At 37.3% G+C, this 20,532-nt stretch overlaps 1 protein-coding gene across 1 annotated transcript in view; it reads left to right on the top strand.

The window, feature by feature from the left end:
- The window catches only part of LOC111156614 (multiple PDZ domain crumbs cell polarity complex component), a 137,234-nt gene that overhangs the window by 94,439 nt on the left and 22,263 nt on the right, over window positions 1–20,532 (top strand). The window contains exons 24-32 of the mRNA XM_022517608.1: window positions 2,666–2,843; window positions 5,641–5,751; window positions 10,285–10,383; window positions 11,121–11,192; window positions 13,687–13,849; window positions 15,568–15,764; window positions 16,882–16,973; window positions 17,195–17,285; window positions 19,557–19,637. Of these exons, the coding sequence (XP_022373316.1) occupies window positions 2,666–2,843; window positions 5,641–5,751; window positions 10,285–10,383; window positions 11,121–11,192; window positions 13,687–13,849; window positions 15,568–15,764; window positions 16,882–16,973; window positions 17,195–17,285; window positions 19,557–19,637 (1,084 nt within the window). The remainder of the gene's footprint in view (window positions 1–2,665; window positions 2,844–5,640; window positions 5,752–10,284; window positions 10,384–11,120; window positions 11,193–13,686; window positions 13,850–15,567; window positions 15,765–16,881; window positions 16,974–17,194; window positions 17,286–19,556; window positions 19,638–20,532) is intronic.

Raw genomic sequence — 20,532 nt, 5'->3', positions numbered from 1 at the left:
TTATTTTTCTTGCTGATTGCTCTAGCTAGGCTTTACAGTACTGTGTTGAATAGGTTTGGTGAAAGTGGGCACTTTTGTCTTATTCCTAATCTTAGAGGAAAAGCTTTCATCTTTTCACTATTGAATATGTTGTTAACTGTGTTGTTACTCTACATGGCCTTTACTATGTTGAGATATGTTCTTTCTATGCCTAATTTGTTGAGTTTTTATCATGAACACATATCAGATTTTCTCATGCTGTTTTTCTCTATTGAAATGTTCATATGATTCTATTATTTTGTTCTATTAATGGGATTTATCACATTGGTTGATACCATCCCTGCATCCCAGGGATACATCCTGCTTGATCTTGGGTGGTCCTTTTAATGTGCTGCAGAGTTCAGTTTGCTAATATTTTATTGAGTATTTTTGCATACTTATTCACCAGCAATGTTGTGTACTGTAGTTTTCTTTTCTAGTAGTAAACTTTTCTGGTTTTGGTGTCAAGATAATGCTGGTCTTGTACAATGAGTTTGGGAGTGTTCCTTCCTTTTTGATTTTTGGAAGTGTTTTAGAAAGATTGATGTTTATTCTTCTTAAGTGATTAGTAAAATTTACCAGTGAAACCATCTGGTTCTGGTCTTTTCTTTGTTGGGAGACCGTTGATTACTGATTCAATCTCCTTACTAGTTATTGGTCTATTCAGATTTTCTATTTCTTCCTGGTTCAATCTTAGTAAGTTGTATGTTTCTAAGAATTTTTCCATTTCTTCTAGGTTACCAGTTTGTTGGTGGTTGATGTATAGTTAATAATAATAGCCTCTTATGATCCTTTGATCTGTGCTAACAGTTATAATGTCTTATTTTTCATTCATAACTTTTTCGATTTGGGTCCTTTTCCGTGGTTAGTGTAGCTAAGGGTCTGTCAATTTTGTTTGTCTTTTTAAAGAACCAACTCTTGTTTTGGTTACTCTTTCCTATTATTTTTTCTCTATTTCATTTATTTCTGTTGTCATCTTTACTCTCACCTTCTTTCTGCCGAATTTGGAGTCAGTTTATTCTTTTACTAGTTTATTAGGGCATACAGTTAGATTGCTTATTTGGGATCTTTCTAGTCTCTAAATGTTGGTGTATATTGCTATCAATTTCCCTCTCAGAATTGCTTTTGTTTCATCTCATAAGTTCTAATATGTTGTATCTCCATTTTCATTTGTCTTGTGAAACTTTTTACCATTTTCCTTTCTGTCTCTATGGATTTGACTATTCTAGATACATCATATAAATGAAATTGTATAGTATTTGTCCTTTATTTCACTTAGCTAGCTTATTTCACTTAATGTTTCCAAGGTTCATATGTGTTGTAGCATGTATCAGAATTTTTTCCCTTTCTAAGGCTAAATAATATTCCATGGTATGTATATACCATGTTGTTTATCCATTCATCTTTAGATGGACACTTGAATTACTTCCACCTTTGGTTATTATGAATGATTTTTCTATGAACATGACTATATGAATATTTCTTCAAAACCTTTGTGTAATTTTGAGAGGATATATACCCAGAAATGGAGTTGCCGAGTCATAGGGCAATTCTATTTTCAATTTTTTTTTTTTTTTTAAAGGTAGTCCTATACTGTTTTCCATAGTGGCTACAACATTTCACATTCCACCAACTGCGCAAGGTTCCAATTTCTGCAGTTTCTCCTTGCCAACACTTCTTTTCCTTTTTTCTTTTTTCTTTCTTTTTAAAGATTTTTATTTATTTATTTGTCACAGAGAGAGAGAGAGAGACAGACAGAGAGAGCATGAGAGCATGAGCAGGGGAGAGAGGGAGAGGGAGAAGCAGGTTCCCTGCTGAGCAAGGAACCTAATGCAGGTCTTGATCCTAGGATCCTGGGATCATGACCTGAGCCAAAGGCAGACGCTTAAACAATTGAGTCACCCAGGTAACTGTTTTTTGTTTTTTTGTTTTTGTTTGTTTTTGTTTTTTGTTTTTTTGTTTGTTTTTTTGTTTTGATAGTAGCCATCCTAGTGGGTATGGGGTACGTATCACATTATGGTTTTGATTTGAATTTTGCTAATGATTAGTGAAATGAACATCTTTTCATGTGCTTATGGTCCATTTGATTATCTTCTTGGGAGAAATGTCTGTTTAATTCCTTTGCCCATTTTTAAAAAAATATTCTATTTTTTTGACAGAGATCACAAGTAGGCAGAGAGGCAGGCAGAGAGAGAGAGAGAGAGAGAGAGGAGGAAGCAGGCTCCCACTGAGCAGAGAGCCCAATGCGGGGCTTGATCTCAGGACCCTGGGATCATGACCTGAGCGGAAGACAGAGGCTTTAACCCACTGAGCTACCCAGGCGCCCCTCCTTTGCCCAATTTTAAATGAGATTTTTTTTTCACTGTTGTGTTTTTGGTGTTCTCTTTATATTCTGAATATCAGTCTCTTATCCAGAAAGTGATTTGCAAATATTTTCTCCCATTCTGTGAGTTACATTTTTACTTTATTGGTAGTATACTTTTGATTAACAAAAGTTTTTAATTTTGTTGGTCTTATTTGTCTGTCTTTTGTTGCCTACACCTTTGGTTTCCTATCCAAAAAGTCATTCCAAAACACAGCATTGTGAGGCTTTTCCCCCATAAGCTTTCTTATAAGAGTTTAATTTTTTTTTTTTTTATCATTTTAGGGTTGAACTTTGGAGAGAACCAAGCAAATCGTTGGGTATCAGCATTGTTGGTGGAAGAGGCATGGGAAGTCGTCTAAGCAATGGTGAAGTGATGAGGGGCATTTTCATCAAACATGTTCTTGAAGATAGTCCAGCTGGCAAAAATGGAACCTTGAAACCTGGAGATAGAATAGTAGAGGTACCCTCTAGTGAGCTTTCTGTGCCAAAATTCTTCCTCTGTTCCATCCTCTTTACTAAGGGAATCATCGTCTTCACACTGGTCACTTGACCCAATGTGAAAGTAAAATGTGTTTGTGGTTAAAACATTTCTTTCTCATATGTCCCATTTCATCCATAATCTTTCTCTTTAGTGCATGGTGACAGATTATGTATCTTGATTCAGAGACTGATGTTTGGAGATATAACCATTTTAAAAAACATTGGCCTTGAGTTAAAATAATGAAGTTCTATTTGAAAGAACAAAGCAAATTTCCTGGGGAAAAAATTGAATTGTTTGAAATTAAATATACATGAACAAAATATGTAGATAATAGCTACTACGTTCTCCAGTGATTTTATTTTAAGAAATGGTTGTCATGATCAATTCATTGTAGATTAACTTTATTGGATTATTTTCCAAGTGAGTCCTTTTAGTAAATCTTTTATGCTAATTACCCAGATTATGTTTTACATAAATGCTCCCACCCCCCACAATCCAGGCTCATATTTCCCTCTTTCTTTTTCTCAGTGCTATGCCCATTCATCACTGAGGAGTGTGTGTGTGTGTGTGTGTGTGTGTGTGTGTGTGTGTGTATTTACACACTCATGTATGTGTAACTTTGATTTATGCAAGAGAAGTATTTGGTAAAATTGATTTGGTAAAATTAATTCAAAACAAAGTATAGTATTTTAAATAGACTTTTCTCCCATGGTCACTAGTCATTTACTCAACAAATATTCCTGGAGCGGCTATTGCATTCCAGATGTTATCACAGGCTCTGGGCATTCCGCAGTAAACAAGGCAGCGTGCCTGCCTGTCAAGTGTGACAGACTTAACAAGTAATCAAGTCACTTCAGAACAGTGTGATAAATTATCTGATCAGGGAAAGTATAGTTATAGTTAAGAGGGTAGAGGAGGGTACCTGACCCAGATTTGCTAAGTTGTCAGGGTAATAGAGTGAGGCAAAAGAGACAATTTCTCAGTAGAAACCAATAACTTTATTACTATAAGGACCATTATATTTGGTTTATACAAGTGATTGTCTCTCATTTTCTAAATCCATATAACTTACCATTAAAATGCATTGATTGTGAAGGTTACAACATTTTAACTTTAAAATGAACATTTTTAATATTGATTTAGTCCTTTACTGGTTGATTATCTGTGAAAGCTGAAGAGGGAAGAAGATTGAGGCTTGAGAGGATACAAGGGCCATGTCTGTTTTGTCTCGTTTTTTCCTCCAGCCATTTGTAAGGAAGAATGGTGGGCTTGTTCTCTTTCTCTGCATCCTTACCTTTCTTTAGGGGATATCTTAGCCCCTTTTTAAAGAACTCTTGTTCCCAATTTCAGATTATCACAGGCCAGTTTATTTTATGGAAAATTCACTATTAAATACCTTTGACCTAAGGAGAAAAAGTAAGAAATATTTATAATTATTTCTAGAAAGGATTGATGACAGTGTGCACTAAAATGTTGTTTAAATGTATTGAGGGAGTTAAAGCATCCATCCCTTTCAAATTGAAAAGAAAGTCTGATTTTGTGTGTTGTAAAGTACTGTGTGCTGTTTAGCAGTGGTTGTTGAGGGCTGTTATGTATGGGGACTTTTCTAGTAAGTAAGCAAGCCTTGGGCCTCCATAATACTGGGGATTCTGAAACCTGTCTCTGCCAAGTTTCTAAAAAAGTATTTAGGCTAGACGAGTCGAGACCTGCAAAGTATTCCATTCTGAGTATAGAGTTCTTTGGACTTGAGCAAAGATATTTAATGTCCTATTAAATGTTTCTACAAATGAAATATATAGTAGACTAACTTCTATTATTTATTATTATACTAACTTTTATTCTACAAAAAGTGAAAGCCATTTTTAATATGTACTGACATGCATATTACATTACCTAAGTGTCAATCTAAGAGAAGTTTTCAATTAAATGCATGTAATTCTTTTAAAGGTGATAATGTTCTATGCAGAGATCTAATTAATTTTCTTTTCCAGAATTGTGTCTGCTCTGATTTTGCTATATTGTTGTATATATATCCTATTTTGGTAATTGGAAATGATAAAATGATTATAGTATCTTGTAGTTTTCTGGCAGGATTAGCATTTGGCCTTTCAAACTACTTTTCTTCCTATTTATATAGTATGTAAGCTGAGCTGATCATCACCCAGGCAATCCATGGTCAATAAAAAGTTACAAAATAACATTCATTTTCAAGCTATTTATAGAAGAATTACTAACAAGCACAATTTCTTGGCTTCCAGCTCCTGTCATGTCCACTACAAAGATTCTTCTGCAAAGCTAATCTTGCCGTAACCTGATTTTTCTGAACATTAGAATTCTGTTTTTTACTTCAAGCTTCCCTGTACAGAGAGAAACACACAAAATATTGCCCACCTATTTCCTGAACAAGTCTTTGATGGATTTGGAGAAAATGTGTACAGTGACTTTCATGATGAACACAGTGCTGTGAGGCAGTTCCCTTTTATTATTTCTTTAATGATTTTGATTTATTAAAATGTAAGGAAAGCAGAAGTAGAGCCTTCATTTCAACTGATGATTATTTCAATTGATTATGGGGACAGAAGTCAGTGTCAAAATAAGGGACCACAATCTGCTGGACAATGAAAAGTTCTAGAGTCTCACAGGTAGTCTCAATTATTTTTGATTCTGAAACAGATTTCCCAGGAGGCTCACCCAGGATCCTCAGAACTCCAGATCCACAAATTGTTCTGTTGTTCTGTAGCTTCTTGAAATGTTAAGCTGAGGCCTTCCATTGCAGGTGGATGGGATGGACCTCAGAGATGCAAGCCATGAGCAAGCTGTGGAAGCCATTCGGAAAGCAGGCAACCCTGTAGTCTTTATGGTACAGAGCATTATAAACAGACCAAGGGTAAGCGAACAAAAAGGGCAAGGTAGGCAAATCCAAACAATGTTCAACTTGGAATCTAATGTATCAAGGGCCAAGTTGTCTCTAGGAGTAGATACCCAGTCTTAAAATCTCAGGAGACTTGTTAAAATTTTATAATGTTTTTTTTTCTTTTTTAATTGAGTTGTCCTGGAAATCCCTTCTACCATGTTTAATAAACACTTCACGTCTATTGAAAACACACAGAAGTAGGATCCATTGGTGGCCATAGGTATCTAGATGGGTAATTATTAGTATTCATTGTAGTTACAAAATATTGAAGTTAAGAGGAATGTGATATAATGACTTAGCTTACTATATGTGACCTCTCAGTCCCTGAAAAGCCAGAGAAATGACATTTTCCTAATGCATATATCCTCCAGACAGAATTTCCAGCATATGTAATCCCATGATCATGTGTGAATCGTCTTGAATGTATTTGTCTGTCCCACTGGACATTCTACATAGTAGAAATTTAAGCAGTATGTTTACATATGAGTGATTTCATAATTGCTACTTCCCAGCCATGGGCACTTCATCACTAAATAGCCCCCAGTACAGACAGAAACCTACTAACCCAATTTACCACCAGTCATGACAGATAAAATGGCTTTAATCCATTTAATGAATGTTGTTGATGGAGAAGATACTAAGCGAGTCCTTGTGTATTTGATATGCCCTAAAGATTCTGAAGAAGAAAATTATGCCGAGTTTGAAACTATTTTTTTTTTTTTTTTTTTTTTTACTATTCCTTTATGTCTCAGTGAAAAAGATTATTTACACGAGCAGAAGTTCTTGAGCATATTTGGGCCACATACCCCTTGGAAAGTTCTTCAGAAAAACACACAATCCTGAGAAGTTTGCATCTCATTTCAGGAGCTTCCTAGATGTCCTGAAAATCATAGAGGTTCTACTTCTGGATTTTAGTGAAAACAGAACAAAACAAAGCAACCTTGTCGAAGAGATTCTCTTTGAAATACCTGCTCATTAGCTTTGAGGTTTGGTTGTCTTTAAAAGGAAAATGTCAACATATGTGAGGGAAATTAAAAGAACCATCTAAAACTTTAAAATATATAATTATTTTATAATTTTTTTATCTTAAAATTAAGAATATAAGAAATCAGTGCTCAGATGATGGAAAGACAGTAGCAAACATTTCTGTAGACGAGATCAGTAAAAGTAACTTGTCAGTATTCTGGACAATGTAATTTAGAGTAGCCAAATTTGTCCTGTTGGTCTTTCCTTTTGTTGTCAAGACAGGTGTATTAAGGAGGACACATATTTCATGGAGCACTGGGTGTGGTTCTTAAACAATGAATCTTGGAACACTGGAAAAAGAAAATAAAATTAACAACAACAAAAAAGACAGGTGTAGCTCTGGTCTGGGTTTACTGTAAAAGATGAATTCAGTAGTTCTTAATGTAAGCAGTTATCTTCACATCTGCAGTTTTAATCATTCAGTTGTTAGGTAATAATTATCCATTCAGATGAGAAAATCTGCCAAATGGTTGGGCCGCATCACACTGCATTCTCTTCAAATGGTATTCAGTTTGTTTAAATAACTACAAATCTTTCCACATTTGTTTCTGTTTGTTGTGTCAAACATAGATACAGCACGATGGCATTGGTGAATGGCTGTTTAAGTTTAAAGCTATTTTTTGTGTGGGTGGGTTTTATTCTTTTTATTCTTAATTTCCAAATTTTATATCATGTAGGACAATACCATAGACTGCTGAATAGGATTCTTCATTGTACTTTTAAAAACTTAAACTACAAACATTTCTTTCAATGCCAGTCATATTTTCTAATGAGCTGGGGAGGTATTTTTCTCACACACCTGGAAAATATTCCTATTTTACTCTCTGAGGTATAATGACACTTGATTTTTATAGCAATTATTCCAGGAGAAATCTTGCCTAGAGTGACATGTTTAGTCAAGTTATATGTGCCAGGATTCAGGGCATACTGCCCCAACATAGGGCACCCTGGCCTGTTACCCTGATGCAGGTCATAAACACCCTCATGTGAGAGATGCCCTCCTCCCTGTACCTGTAGAAAAAAACATCCTTACCTCCAGAGATGCAGGGGCCCTGGGAAGGATCCGAATGTACACACCTTGCTAAGTCCCCCCCCCCCCCGTTTCCCCACTTAGCTCATACTCTCATCCTATCAAATTTCGCTGACTTTCCACCCTCAAGCAAACCTAGTGTCAAAATATTCCTGTTTAACCATTTCTTCTGGTCTTCGCTATCTTATGAAGGCTCTGTGTCACATAAAAGTTAACATAAATCAATACTTATATATACTTTTCTCTTGTTAATCTGTTTTTTATTACCGAGATCCAGCTGGAAACCTTAGATGAATAGAGGAAAGGTATTTTTTCCTCCCCTGAATATGCATTCAGCTTTAAGAAATCAGAATTAATTTTGCATTTAACATGAGATCTACTCGATTTTCAGTGATTTACTTCCTTATGAAATAATCATGCCTCTAGTAATCTAAAGGGGAAAAAAACCCCACAAATACATAAGAGTCTCTTAATGGAAAATGTTTTATTTGTACATGAATTAAACTTCAAAAAAATCTTAGGCTGAAAAGACAGTCTCTTTGGCACGTAGACTATTCAAGAATCAGAACTTCACAGAACAGAGAATAATAATAATGGTAATATTTAATAATAGATTCCGTACTTCCTGATTTATTACCGTCAGGTGGACCACATTGTCTCCCCAAAGGGTAGGCCCTATTAATATGGGCCAGAGAATGTTTTTGTCTTTCCTGTGTTTCTTCTTAGTTAATAACATTTCCATTCCTATCAGCCCTTAGAACTATAAACGGAGTTTCATCGTTGATTTTTTAATAAGAAATACGGCCTATTTCTCTAAATCTTTTCATAGTAATAGATCTACCACTTCATTTGCCATGTTCATGCTGTACTTTTATACTTTGCTGTCAGGGCCAAATTCTAATCCTGTAAGAGCTGGAAATTGAAACAAATTATAAAGCAAAACAAAAAGCTAGAGCTCTCTCTAAATATTCCATTTCTTGCCATTATGGTTCTATTTTTTTAATTGTTCTACAGAATTATAAAGGAAATGTAAAGCCTAAAAATTCTATGTATGAGGGTTGGAAATAATTTCCAACTTCCATAGCATTGAGTTATTTTGTGTAGAATATATTTTTAATCTCTGCCTAGTCATTTTTTTCCACCTTAATAAATGGTCGTGTTCCTTGGCATTTGTGATCTTTTCTTTTGTAAAGCAGGAGTTGACATTTAAACTGAAAAGCAGAGAGAAAGTTGAGATGAGCAGAAATGTCATTGTGCCCATTTCTTTTTCCCGTCTTCCCTCTGTAGGAAAAACATTGCAAGAAGAGCAGATTGAAAGGGTAATGTGGCATAAGCTTTAGTGCAGGCGTACTGAGGATAGAGTCTTTCCAGAGTGTTCTCCCAGACAGGGTGGTGTCACATGACAACCTCTCCCTACTCTTGATGCTTGCCAGTAGGACTTTTTTATAGACAGAAGTAACACAAACATTTAATTGGAGCCAAAATGAATTTTAAATGTCTGCAATTTCCCCTGAAAGATATAGTCAATAAAAGAAAAAGATAGCGCGTATGAAAAGAAGGAAAAGAATTTATTGTGTTGAGGAAATCACTTTTCCTTTTTTTTTTTTAAACTATGAAAATGCTAAATTCTATCTGGCAGTCATCCTGCCTTTAATATGTATATTCAACTCCAATAGTCCTAGCTCAGGGCATATATCAAGCAAGCCACAAAAATCTATGAGAATCCCTCTAATTCAGGATTTCAAATATATTCAAAGCCTCATACATTTCATCTAACATGGGAACTTTTATAGGAAAATTTTTTAAAGAATCAGTGTTTCTACCTCCACAAAAAGTACGCAGAAATAGAGAACATCACTGAACAGTGGTTCATTTCTTTAAAATTGTTGATTTCATTTTTTTTAAATGAGAAACTACTATTGATCTGAAGCCATCTTAATCTCTAGTCTAAGTATGAAAATTTTCCTTCCTGGGAAACAAGATAAAAGAGTCATGAGGGTTACCAGTGAACTAGCAGACAAATGTTTAATTTGCATTCTGAAACAGACCATCCTTTTATTTTACAAAAAAAAGCATAATTTTAAATGTAAACAAAAAAACAGTTGTGGTTTTAATTTTGATACCTGTTCACTTATATGCATGGAACATAGATAAATATATAAAGTGGGCAAAATTTATGTGCATCTCTCTGTGATAGTGAAAATAAAAGAAATTTAGTATCAGTTTCACGAATTCATTTCCTTGGTGGCCAGTTTGAGATTTGGGTATAGATCCAGGACACTAGAGGTAAACCTTTAGTTCTCGACTGTTGAATATGACGTTGTTGTTAATCACTAGATCTGACAGGATCTAGTTTCACATTGTGATTTCACTCAGTACTTTGTTCTTAAAATTGAGTTGTGTTAAGTACATTTTTTTTTGCGCTCAGCGCCTCTTATGTTTCCTTTTAGAAATCCCCTTTGCCTTCCTTGCCGCACAACCTTTACCCTAAGTACAACTTCAGCAGCACTAACCCATTTGCTGATTCTCTACAGTTCAACGCCGACAAGGTTGGATAATGCCATTGTCTTGCCATTGCCTTTTGCAAATGTTTCATTCTTTGTTACTATGCCTTTGTCCTAGTTCACTGTTTACTAAATTTGGGCAGGGAACAAAACAAAACAAAACAAAACTGTGTGTTTGGAGTGGGCATGCAAATCCTTTCTTAAGCACATTTTTTTGCCAGAGCATATTCATTTTTATAGCTGAAATTAGATGGCTCTCTTGAACAGTAGGGGAGAATCGTGAGTCCAATGCCTTTCCTCTGTTTTGTTGTGAGTTTATGTTTCTGATATTTAAATTTTTGCTAATTGCTAAATGTATGAACTACTTTCACACAAAATTTATTTAAAGCCTTGTATTTGTTTAAGTCCTTCTCAGACTTATACAAGGTGGTCCTAAAAGCCCTTGTGTGTGTTAGTCACTCCACAGATAATTGGGTATAGGCGGGAGTGTGTTGAATGTTCATAAAATGTGTCCATCTAAGTGCCTGAATCAGGAAGCATGTAACTCTTTCAATGCTTGTAAGCCTAGACGTGGATATTCTCATATTCTAAATGGAATTCCAAACCCAAAACTAAAACAAAAACTTACAAGAACTTGTTCATTATAATTTGATCGTGATGAGGAAGGAAGCTTTCAACAATTTCAGGAAACATTTTATGACTTTTCATTGGCTTTTCATGTTGCTATAATATGGATAACCAAAGATGCTATACCTGAAGGAATATGTTTTCTGTTACTGTAGGAATTACAGAATTCAAGTAGAGTTACCTTCCGTTGTTCCCCAACTAACCCTTTTGCTCCCACACCATTTAAGGTTTGTCTCAGTGTGAAATTTTCATGAATAAGGCGTGCTGTGTGTGTGTTATACTTGTGTGCATACGTGGCATGGAGTGATTTCAAGCACACTTTGCCTTTTTTTTCCCCCCCCGATGAAGGCTAAATGATCTTAAAAAGTTGTATTTTTATTAATAAGCCTTTTTTATGTGACAGTTTTTTATTTTTTATTTTCAATTAGCCAACATATAGTACATTAGTTTTTGATTAAGAAGTATCAACAATAATCTAATTACACCGATCTCATTGAGAATGAAGGGTTACACCTAATTGCCCCTTTTTGTAAATACAAGCTTGTATTTGCTTTATGATTTATCAGTAATGTTAGGATGCCATTTTAGTTTATTCAACAGAATGAAAAGTTTGTGCCTAAGTAAAGTCCTGAGCGACTTTTTAGACTGGCAGATTTTGTGGGTTTTTTTGTTTTCTTTTTTTGTTTGTTTTTTGTTTTTTTTTAAGGTAAATGGAAGCTCAGGAAAGTTATGAAGTGAGATCTATTTCATTTGCATCCATAAATTTATTAAAATTATGGGAAGTTTAAATCAGATTTTGTTCCCTTTTTAAAAAATCAAATGGGCTTAATTTATACTTGTTAACCTTTTCTGTTACTATAGAGAAGTATTTTTTTTAATTTTAACCAGAAAAACTAAATTATATATTTCCCCCTGCCCCAACCTTCATATGTTAAATAAACCTGGATTGGATCAAATGAGGTTTCTTGTTTTTTGGTCATTTCATTTGTACTTTGTTGACCTGGAGTTTTATGGCACAGCATTTGGGAAGATGACAGGGTTTCGTTTGCACTGGTACTTTTTGTCTGTGTGGCCAGTTGTGTATAAACCAAACATTTTAACACAGTAGATTCTGTAACTTGAAAATCTGTTGCCTGTAAGTCTCTGCCATTCAGCTCTCCTTTTACTTTATTAGAAAAACAGTACTTGATGTTTATTATATTCATTTTGGGGCAGCCTAGAATCCTGAAGTGGTTTCTGAATCAATAAAGAAAGATCACATTCAATGTTATATCATTTTAGTATTAGGTATATTTTGTGCTATTCTGATTCTTGACACCAATTAGTAATTCCTAAATATTTGTTCATGGTTATTATTTGATGTGTTCTATAGGAAGTTTATTTATTTTTAATTTTTAAAAAGATTTTATTTATTTATTTGAGAGAGCAGAGGGAGGTAGTAGAGGGAGGGTGAGAAGCAGGCTCCCCGCTCAGCAGGGAGCCCATGTGGGGCTCAATCCCATCATGACCTGAGCTGAAGGCAGATACCCAGGCACCGCTGGAGGTTTTTTTAAATTGTAGTCTTTTTCCACATCCACACATATAAAACAAAATGAGGTATATCAGAGGTATTTTATATGAATGAAAGGTAAAATAAAGAAGGATAGGAAAAATGTAGGATCAGGGCTTCAGGGACAGCTTCATACCATGGTTAGAACTTAAGTTGGGTATCTCTGTTGAATTTGGTACTGTCTTACTATGGAAATTGGAGGAGAGAGCCTGGTGTAATAGAAGGCGCATTGGATTAAGAATTAAGGCAAAAGAAATCTAGTACCAATGTGATTTTGAACAAAATCTTCTCATGGCCTCAAGTTTTTCATGTGCAAAATGAATAAAATGAACTCAGTGACTTACGGGCCTTTCGAACTCTAATATTCTATTTGACAATCTGTAATAGAAGAACTTGATACAAAGTCCCTTTTTTGAAATAGGGCCCATAGCCCTCAGTGACAGCAAGTATGCCACACTTTGGGTTTGTGTGCAGTGGTCTCTCCTGTTTCAACCACCTTTCAACCACCCTGGCAAGGGAAAGATGGTGTTGTCGCTTAAAGCCAGCTCAGATCTGAGTCTGGGTGCTCTGTGCTCACTAACTGGCTCCCGTGGTAGACGAACTTGCATGTATAATGCTCATTCTCATGGCTTTGTTAAGAGAGTCATTTGGAGAGAGGATTCAGGTAGCAGTGAAGAATTATTTGTGTATATATATATATATATATATATATATATATATATATATATAGTCTGATGAGCGACCTCTGGACTTTAATTGCTTGATTAACTTATTTGTTAGTTTTGTTCTTGTTTCTTGGAAGACTTCTCTAGGCCCACAAAATCTTACCCAGACCCCTGAATATTTATGAAGACTTTTGAATGGGAGTTTTTTTCCCACAAGGGAGAGTTTGTACAATTTTTTTCTAAAGTTACTTAAGCCTTCAAATTGAAAAGTTCATTGGCTGAAAATACCAAATAACAGTTTAACAAATTAACCTCTGAACATGTATTTTGTTTAGTGTATTTAGACTTTACCTGACTCCTGTCTACCCTTATGTATATATATTTTTTCTGTTATTTATGTGTTCGATATTTTAAAGCCAGTTTTTGTCAATTATACTTTTATTTCTTTTACTGAAGATTTTCTTCCTTGGACTACGCATACGCACTGCATTCTTCTTGTTCCCACAGGCACCCAGTCAGTCCGGATCCGAGCCAGAAAAGGCTCCTTTGTGCAATGTGCCTCCGCCCCCTTCTTCATCGTCTGCAGAATTGAGCGGTGATCATACACAGTCATCTGCCAGCAAACGCTCCGAAGACGTGGACAAAGAGGATGAGTTTGGTTACAGCTGGAGTAAGTTGTCTTTTGTGATGCACTGAGTTGTAAGAGACACTGAAATAGCTCTGGGTTTCTCAAAGCTTGCGTCCTGGATGGATAAGTATGTTTCAGCTCTGTTTATACGTGCTGCAGTTTTGTTTGGAAAAAATACTGAATACAGCGCGCATTCCCAAGGCATGAAATCATGTTCTTCCTTTCCTTTAAATGACTCTCCCTGCTAAAGCCCACTCTGCCCTTTGTGTGAACATTAAAGAGGGCAGGGCCCTCTCTCAGAAGCTGCTACAGGATCTGCCACCTGAGGATCTCAGACAAGTTCTTGTCTCTCCCAGACCTCAGAGTCCTCATTATAAAATCTGGTTGCGTTGGTATCTGGCCTTGAACTCTGGCATTTTCTATACTAAGTTGGTAACACAGAATAATTGTGGAGATGGCATTGAGGCATTCGCAAGTTGTATAACTGCCTCAAAGTCTTTGCCTCTTGGCCACCCTTCTTTTGAAAATGTGGTCCTTACCCGAGGTTGGTAACATTAAATTTGAAATGTCTGACGCACAGGAAGCATTCAAGGGCAGCTGTTATTAGGATCATTGGAGTGTCTCTATTTTCTAATAAAATAAGCCTTTTTACAAGGAAATGTTAAAAATTTAGTGAAAAGTTACCAATCTATCAGTGCTGTAAGAAAGTTTCATTTTGAAAGTATAATTACTCTAAGAAAGCCATGGTGTATGCTTTTAGGAAGTGTACAGGGTGTGAAAATTGTGCTGCTAGATTCTAGAAGGAATCAGGAAATGAAAGTTTATAAAGTTGATGCAGTTGAGAATCAATATGGAATGCAAGACATCAGCCGCATAGTAACATTTTCTAAGAGATGATTTGTGAAGTTTGCGGTTTTCTATTTTCAATAAAATAAGAATATATTGCTAATCTATTAAGGTGACCAGAATATACTCTGAGGAAGACATGGGACAGAATATCATATCACAAGCCACCCCAAAACTTAATGCCATAAGGGAGCAATTTATTATGGTGTCATGTGTTGTGGTTGACTGGGCCCAGCTATGCTGGGCCTTCAGGATGACACACTTACAGGGCTGGAAATTAGTGTTGGCTCCTGTGGCCTAGGGCACCTCCATGTAGCCTTGTGTCCTCTCAGATTCAAGAATAAATTCTACCTCTTGAATGTGTGGGATGGGAGAGATGAATGGTCTTACCTAATTAGGGCGTGTATCCTGAAGCTGAGACAGGTACATTGATTTGTCCTGGTCTGATGGCTCTGTGCAATGAAAACAGGCATTCCCTATATTCTGGATCTGCATACCAAGCAGCTGCTTCACACGATGTTACGTGCACGTCAGTTTTGCTGTGAGCGCAAAGCTCGCACTGGTCAGTGAAGATAAATCCTCTGAATGCTCTGTTCTCCTCCGCAAACGATAAAGTGGAATTCTGTTTTAATCATAGTCTTTTGAGAGTTTGTTAATGTGAATTGCCCCGGTGAACTGATCAGTCAGATCAGCTCCTCCACACTCTGCCCGCTGGATACAGAGAAATTCCTCAGAGTTTGGGTACTCCCGGAAACCAGTCTTAACACCTAGGTGGCCAGCTTATTTAGCTTTTCTTAGCTGCCAAGGATTTACATTTTGGTCCAAGTAATGCCCTTTTGAAGCTAAATAACCTTCCATAGTAAAACATCGGCTGTAAACTAACTTCATGCCTCTCGTTTTGTTGTTGTGTGTAGAAAATATCAGAGAGCGCTACGGAACCCTAACAGGAGAGCTACACATGATTGAACTAGAGAAAGGTCGTAGTGGTTTGGGTCTCAGTCTAGCTGGGAACAAAGACCGATCCAGGATGAGTGTCTTTGTGGTGGGGATCGACCCAAATGGAGCAGCTGGGAAAGACGGTCGACTGCAGACTGCTGATGAGCTTCTGGAGGTACGTTCCTATGGAGGATGCTGAGTTTACTCTTGCTGAACTGGTGCGCTGGAATCCTCAGTTCCCAGAAAATCCACTGGGGCCTCATATGGTGACCGAGAAAACAACTGTTTGCCTAATAAAATAGAGGCACTGCAGCACATTTGGCTGTAAACCAAATCTCTGCTAAGTAGAGCCCGTGTTCCCATTAACTTCCATTAAAAGGTTGCGACTGGGTAGCACCAGGAACAATTTTTGCCTCAAGATAGTAATAAAGATCACACTTCAAAAACATTTTCTTGTGTGCTGCATTTTTATTAGGAGCTTTTGAAAAGCCAAATGACCAGTCACTCCTCAGTAATGAGATTGAGCCACTGGACATTCTGGAAGTTGAATTCCTAATGGTAGACGTGATGTGGGTGGCGTGCAGTGGGGTCAAGGTTAAGGCTAAGTAACGAAAACAGTAACTCAGCCGCCCAAACAGAATAAATTCCTGGACTATACTTTCTGGTGTTTAGAATTGCATTTGCCTGTTTTGTTTGTCCTTGCCTTCTGGAAGCTGGGATCCTCGTGCCTATATATTGCCTTAATACTCTTCCTTGCACTCTTGTTTCCTTATTGGCTGGGAAGGTTCAGTCAGCAATGGCTGACTGACTAGATAACTGGCAGTCTCTAGTAGGTACTTTCCGCTTCCCAAATCCCGAATCTGCCAATGTGTTCCTCCCTGTGGCCTAGTCCCACGTTCTGAGTTTTGAGATTAACTAAGACCTATAGCCATAGGGGGCTTCCCAGGATGATCTGTGCAGGTCATTAGTGCCTCCAGGAGAGCCTTTGCTTTGTACAGAACATGCTGGAAGCCTGGTGCCTGCCACGAATTTCATTCTCTACTTTTCTACAGTCAGTCCAGGTGGTGCCTCTGTCGTCTGTGGAGATCAGACCACCTGCATGTCATTTTAATGTTGGCTTTAAACATGGGCTTGTCTTTTCACCATCAAAGTCAGGTTCATGTTCTGGGAAGGAAAATACATGTAATATTTCAAAAGAAGGGAAAAATGACCTTTTTATTAGCTAGAAAGGATAATAAAGGGTTAGCCAATTCCAAATTTCAGGCTCAGTTAATGCTATTTGTTTCTCACAGATCAATGGTCAAATTTTATATGGAAGAAGTCATCAGAACGCTTCTTCAATCATTAAATGTGCTCCTTCTAAAGTAAAAATAATTTTTATCAGGTAAGCATTTTCTTTTTTCTAGATTAGTAAATACCTTTTTTTAGTCTTTCGATTCAGAGTTCTTTTAAATGAAAATAAAACATTTCTAAATGTCTGAGTATTTTAGTCCCAGGTCTTTGGGCTTGCAGAATTTTCTCTAATAATCCTAATGAGTCTTCAAGGAGAAGAATGAAAGTACTATGAATCATTATGTTGTGATAGGTCAGTGCTTTTTCTTTTAGAAATAAAGATGCAGTGAGTCAGATGGCTGTATGTCCTGGAAATACAGTAGAACCTTTGCCTTCTACCTCAGAGCATTCTCAGAATAAGGAGGTATGTATCTTGTGTTTGTTTCTCTGGGAAGATTTTATTGATATGCTATGTATTAATTCAGCAAACAAGTATCGATCCCTTACAGGAATGTTAAAGATAAATGACTCATGATCTTGGCCCTGAAGGGGCCTAGTACAAGAAACACTCATGTAAATAAGCACACCACTTCCATGAAGCGTCTACATAGGGAATAATGAAGGTAGAAAAAGTTGTCAAGTCTCCTTCTGCAGAGATCATGACAATGACTCTCTAGGTGAGGTGACATGTGAAGTATGTGTTGGAAGTAGAAGACACGGGGTGGGGGGTGGGCAAAAACATTCCAGGCAGGGGGTATGGACTAAGGAATGGCATGCAGGCTCTGGCAGATACAAGGAATGAGAATTGCAGGGCAGCACTGAATAGTGGGGAGGGTGAGATAGGCATTGGGAAGCTGGTGAGGAAAAGGTCAGTGGGAAAGGGGAGATAGGGTCATCATGAGAACTGTGATGGGGACTTCGTCTTTGATGCCTTAGGGAACTCAAAAGAGTAAGAGTTGTATTTTTAAGTACTTCTCTGGAAATGGTGCAGAGAAAAAATCAAAGGTTTCAAGGAAGAGAAGTTAAGGTAAAGGGAATAAGAAAATTAGAGGAATAGTTCAGGATAAAGATAATGAAGGCCTTGCATTAGCAAGGAAAGAAAGAGAGGGAGGGAGGGAGGAAGAAAGAGAAAAAAGAAAGAAAAGAAAGGAAGGAAGAAAATAGAGAAAGAAAAGAGGGAAAGAGAAAAGGAAGGGAAGGAAGGAAGGAGAGAGAGAGGGAGAGAGAGAAGGAGAGATAAAAAGAGAAAGAAAAGAAGGAAGGAAGAAAATGATTAAGTCAGAAGTTTCAGAAGTTTAGGATCCAACTTAGCATTACCTTATCCCTAACTAAATGTACTCAGTGAGGAACAGCCAGTGGTTGCGTATCTATTTATACAACAAGTATTTACGGACTGTCTGCCTTGTACCAGGTACTTCTTTTTGGGCTGGGATTAGGCTGGTGAATGCAACAGACAAGATGTAGACAGCTTCCAGATGGATGACATGGTGACTTGGTGGATGGCTGACTTTTACCAAAATAGAAAAAATTTTAAAACAGATATTTGTAAAAATAGAAAATGTTCTATTTGAGGCAGTTTTAGGGTGAAGTGCCTCTTAAAAAGCCTGGTAGATATGTACATGGGGACTTTTGGTCTAGAGTTTAGAGATGAATTCCCATAGATGCATAGTTGTTTTCTGGTGGCCATAGGAACTCTTCTGTGCAGAGAATACTTAGAAGAAGGGGGCCAAGGTCAGAATTCTTTAATAAAACAAGGAGGAAGCCTAACAAAGAGTGGCCAGAGGTAACAAGGAAGGACCAGGCAAGCATGTTGCGTAGAGCTGAGGAGGACACATTTCAAGAAGAAGAGTATATTCTACAATCTTGAATGCTGAGGAGAGGTCAAGTAAGGAGATGAATAGAGTCCATTGGACTTGGCAACTAGCTGATCACTAGTGTTTTTTGAGAAAACAAATGATGGATTAAAAAAAAAATTAGAAAAGAAAAGGCAGTGGCTAGAGGGTAACATAGAATTTAGAGGGTTTTTTTTGGTGGGACTTTTGATGTGCCAAAGCCCGAGATACTTGTTAAGGATGAATACAGGGAGGCAAAGAGAATGAAAAGCTGACAGTGAGAGGAGCCATGATGATTACAGTGCGAGAGGGAACGCTCCCCCGGAAGGAGCGTGTGAACACTGGGCTGTCTCTACGTGATGAACGTCACTTGTTCTGGTGAACTGAGAAATCATTCATAATAGTGAACTGAGTTAGGTGATTTTTCAAGATTATAAAGGAGAAAATTTTATTTTCATACAAATTGTACCACAGATATAGCCCTTAAGAAAATAGAATATTTTAATAATTTTCAAGTAATACATTTAATAGCTCCTGAATTCCCTTGATGACTAACATAGGGAAGAACAGTGGATGGTGCCTCTGCTTGAGTCCTGTGTGCTGGGTGGCTGGGCTGCCATTGCATTTCACCAGAGAATAAATCCAGGCCGTCTGGAGAACTGCTTTGTGTCTCTGTGCTCGAAAATAATTTTTGTCTAATCATACCTTATTAGTCTTTTGAAGAGAATATAATGTTCATAAATGTCATGAAATGTTAATAATAATTAATTATAACACGTGAAATAATTTTGATGCAAGTGACCCTTATTAAGCAAAAATAGACACCTCAGTTGTCTATTTTGCCGTTTCCTTCTCTCTGTCAGCCTGAGCCAAGTGGTACTACTTCCGATGCAGCTGTGGACCTCTGTTCATTTAAAAACGTGCAACATCTGGAGCTTCCCAAGGTAAATGTGCTTTGAGTTGAATTTTTACACCAGTAATCTGATTCTCTGGTTCTCAGAAGTGTGGTCTCTGGACCAGCGGCATCAGTATCACCTGGGATCTTGCTAAAATTGCAGACATTTGGTCCATCCATACCTACTGAATGAGAAATTCTGGGGGTGAACCCACAGTTTGCGTCTTTATAAGCCTTCTGAGTGATTCCATGCACACAGCCATTTGAGAATTACTGTATTAATTGATACTTTAGCAGAGATTAAGCTTTTCCTGCCTTTGTGATTATCCCAAGGTATGAAATTTAGTAGTGTCTTTTTTTTTTTTTTTAAGATTTTATTTATCCATTTGTGAGAGTGAGAGAGAGAGCATGAGAATGGGGTGAAGGACAAAGTAGAAGCAGGCTCCCCACTGAGCAGGGAGCCCAGTGCAGGACTCAATCCTGGGACTAAGGGATCATGACCTGAGCCCAAGGCAGAGGCTTAACTGGCTGAGCCGCCCAGACGCCCCTCTCCTTTTGATACATTTACTAAGGGCCTGCTCTGGAGGAAATAAAAAGAAGAAAGAAACAAATTATAGTCTTTGCCCTTCGTAAAACTGAAAGTTCACATTTCTAGAAGCTTCACTGATAAGCATCAGTGAAATATCTACTTCTGAAAAGATCTGAACATTAGGTTCAAATGACCACTTTTGAAGAGGTGGTTTGCTGAACAGAAACCTGCGAATGCTCTGAGGGGCTGCAGGCTCATGCTGGAATGCAGGTAGGGGCGGGCGGTGGACGAGGGAGAATATTTGCAGAGAGAGTAGCAAAGCGCACAGGGAGAAGAGGAAGGCAAGCCATGGGTTGGCATGGAGCAGGGCTATATTTACTCCAGGTCGACAGAAGAGAAGGGGTCCACGGGCCAC

The sequence above is a fragment of the Enhydra lutris genome, unplaced genomic scaffold, assembly GCF_002288905.1.
Source record: "Enhydra lutris kenyoni isolate GAN:26980312 unplaced genomic scaffold, ASM228890v2 scaffoldscaffold47, whole genome shotgun sequence".
NCBI classification, from domain to species: domain Eukaryota; kingdom Metazoa; phylum Chordata; class Mammalia; order Carnivora; family Mustelidae; genus Enhydra; species Enhydra lutris.
This window is presented reverse-complemented; position numbering and strand designations above follow the sequence as displayed.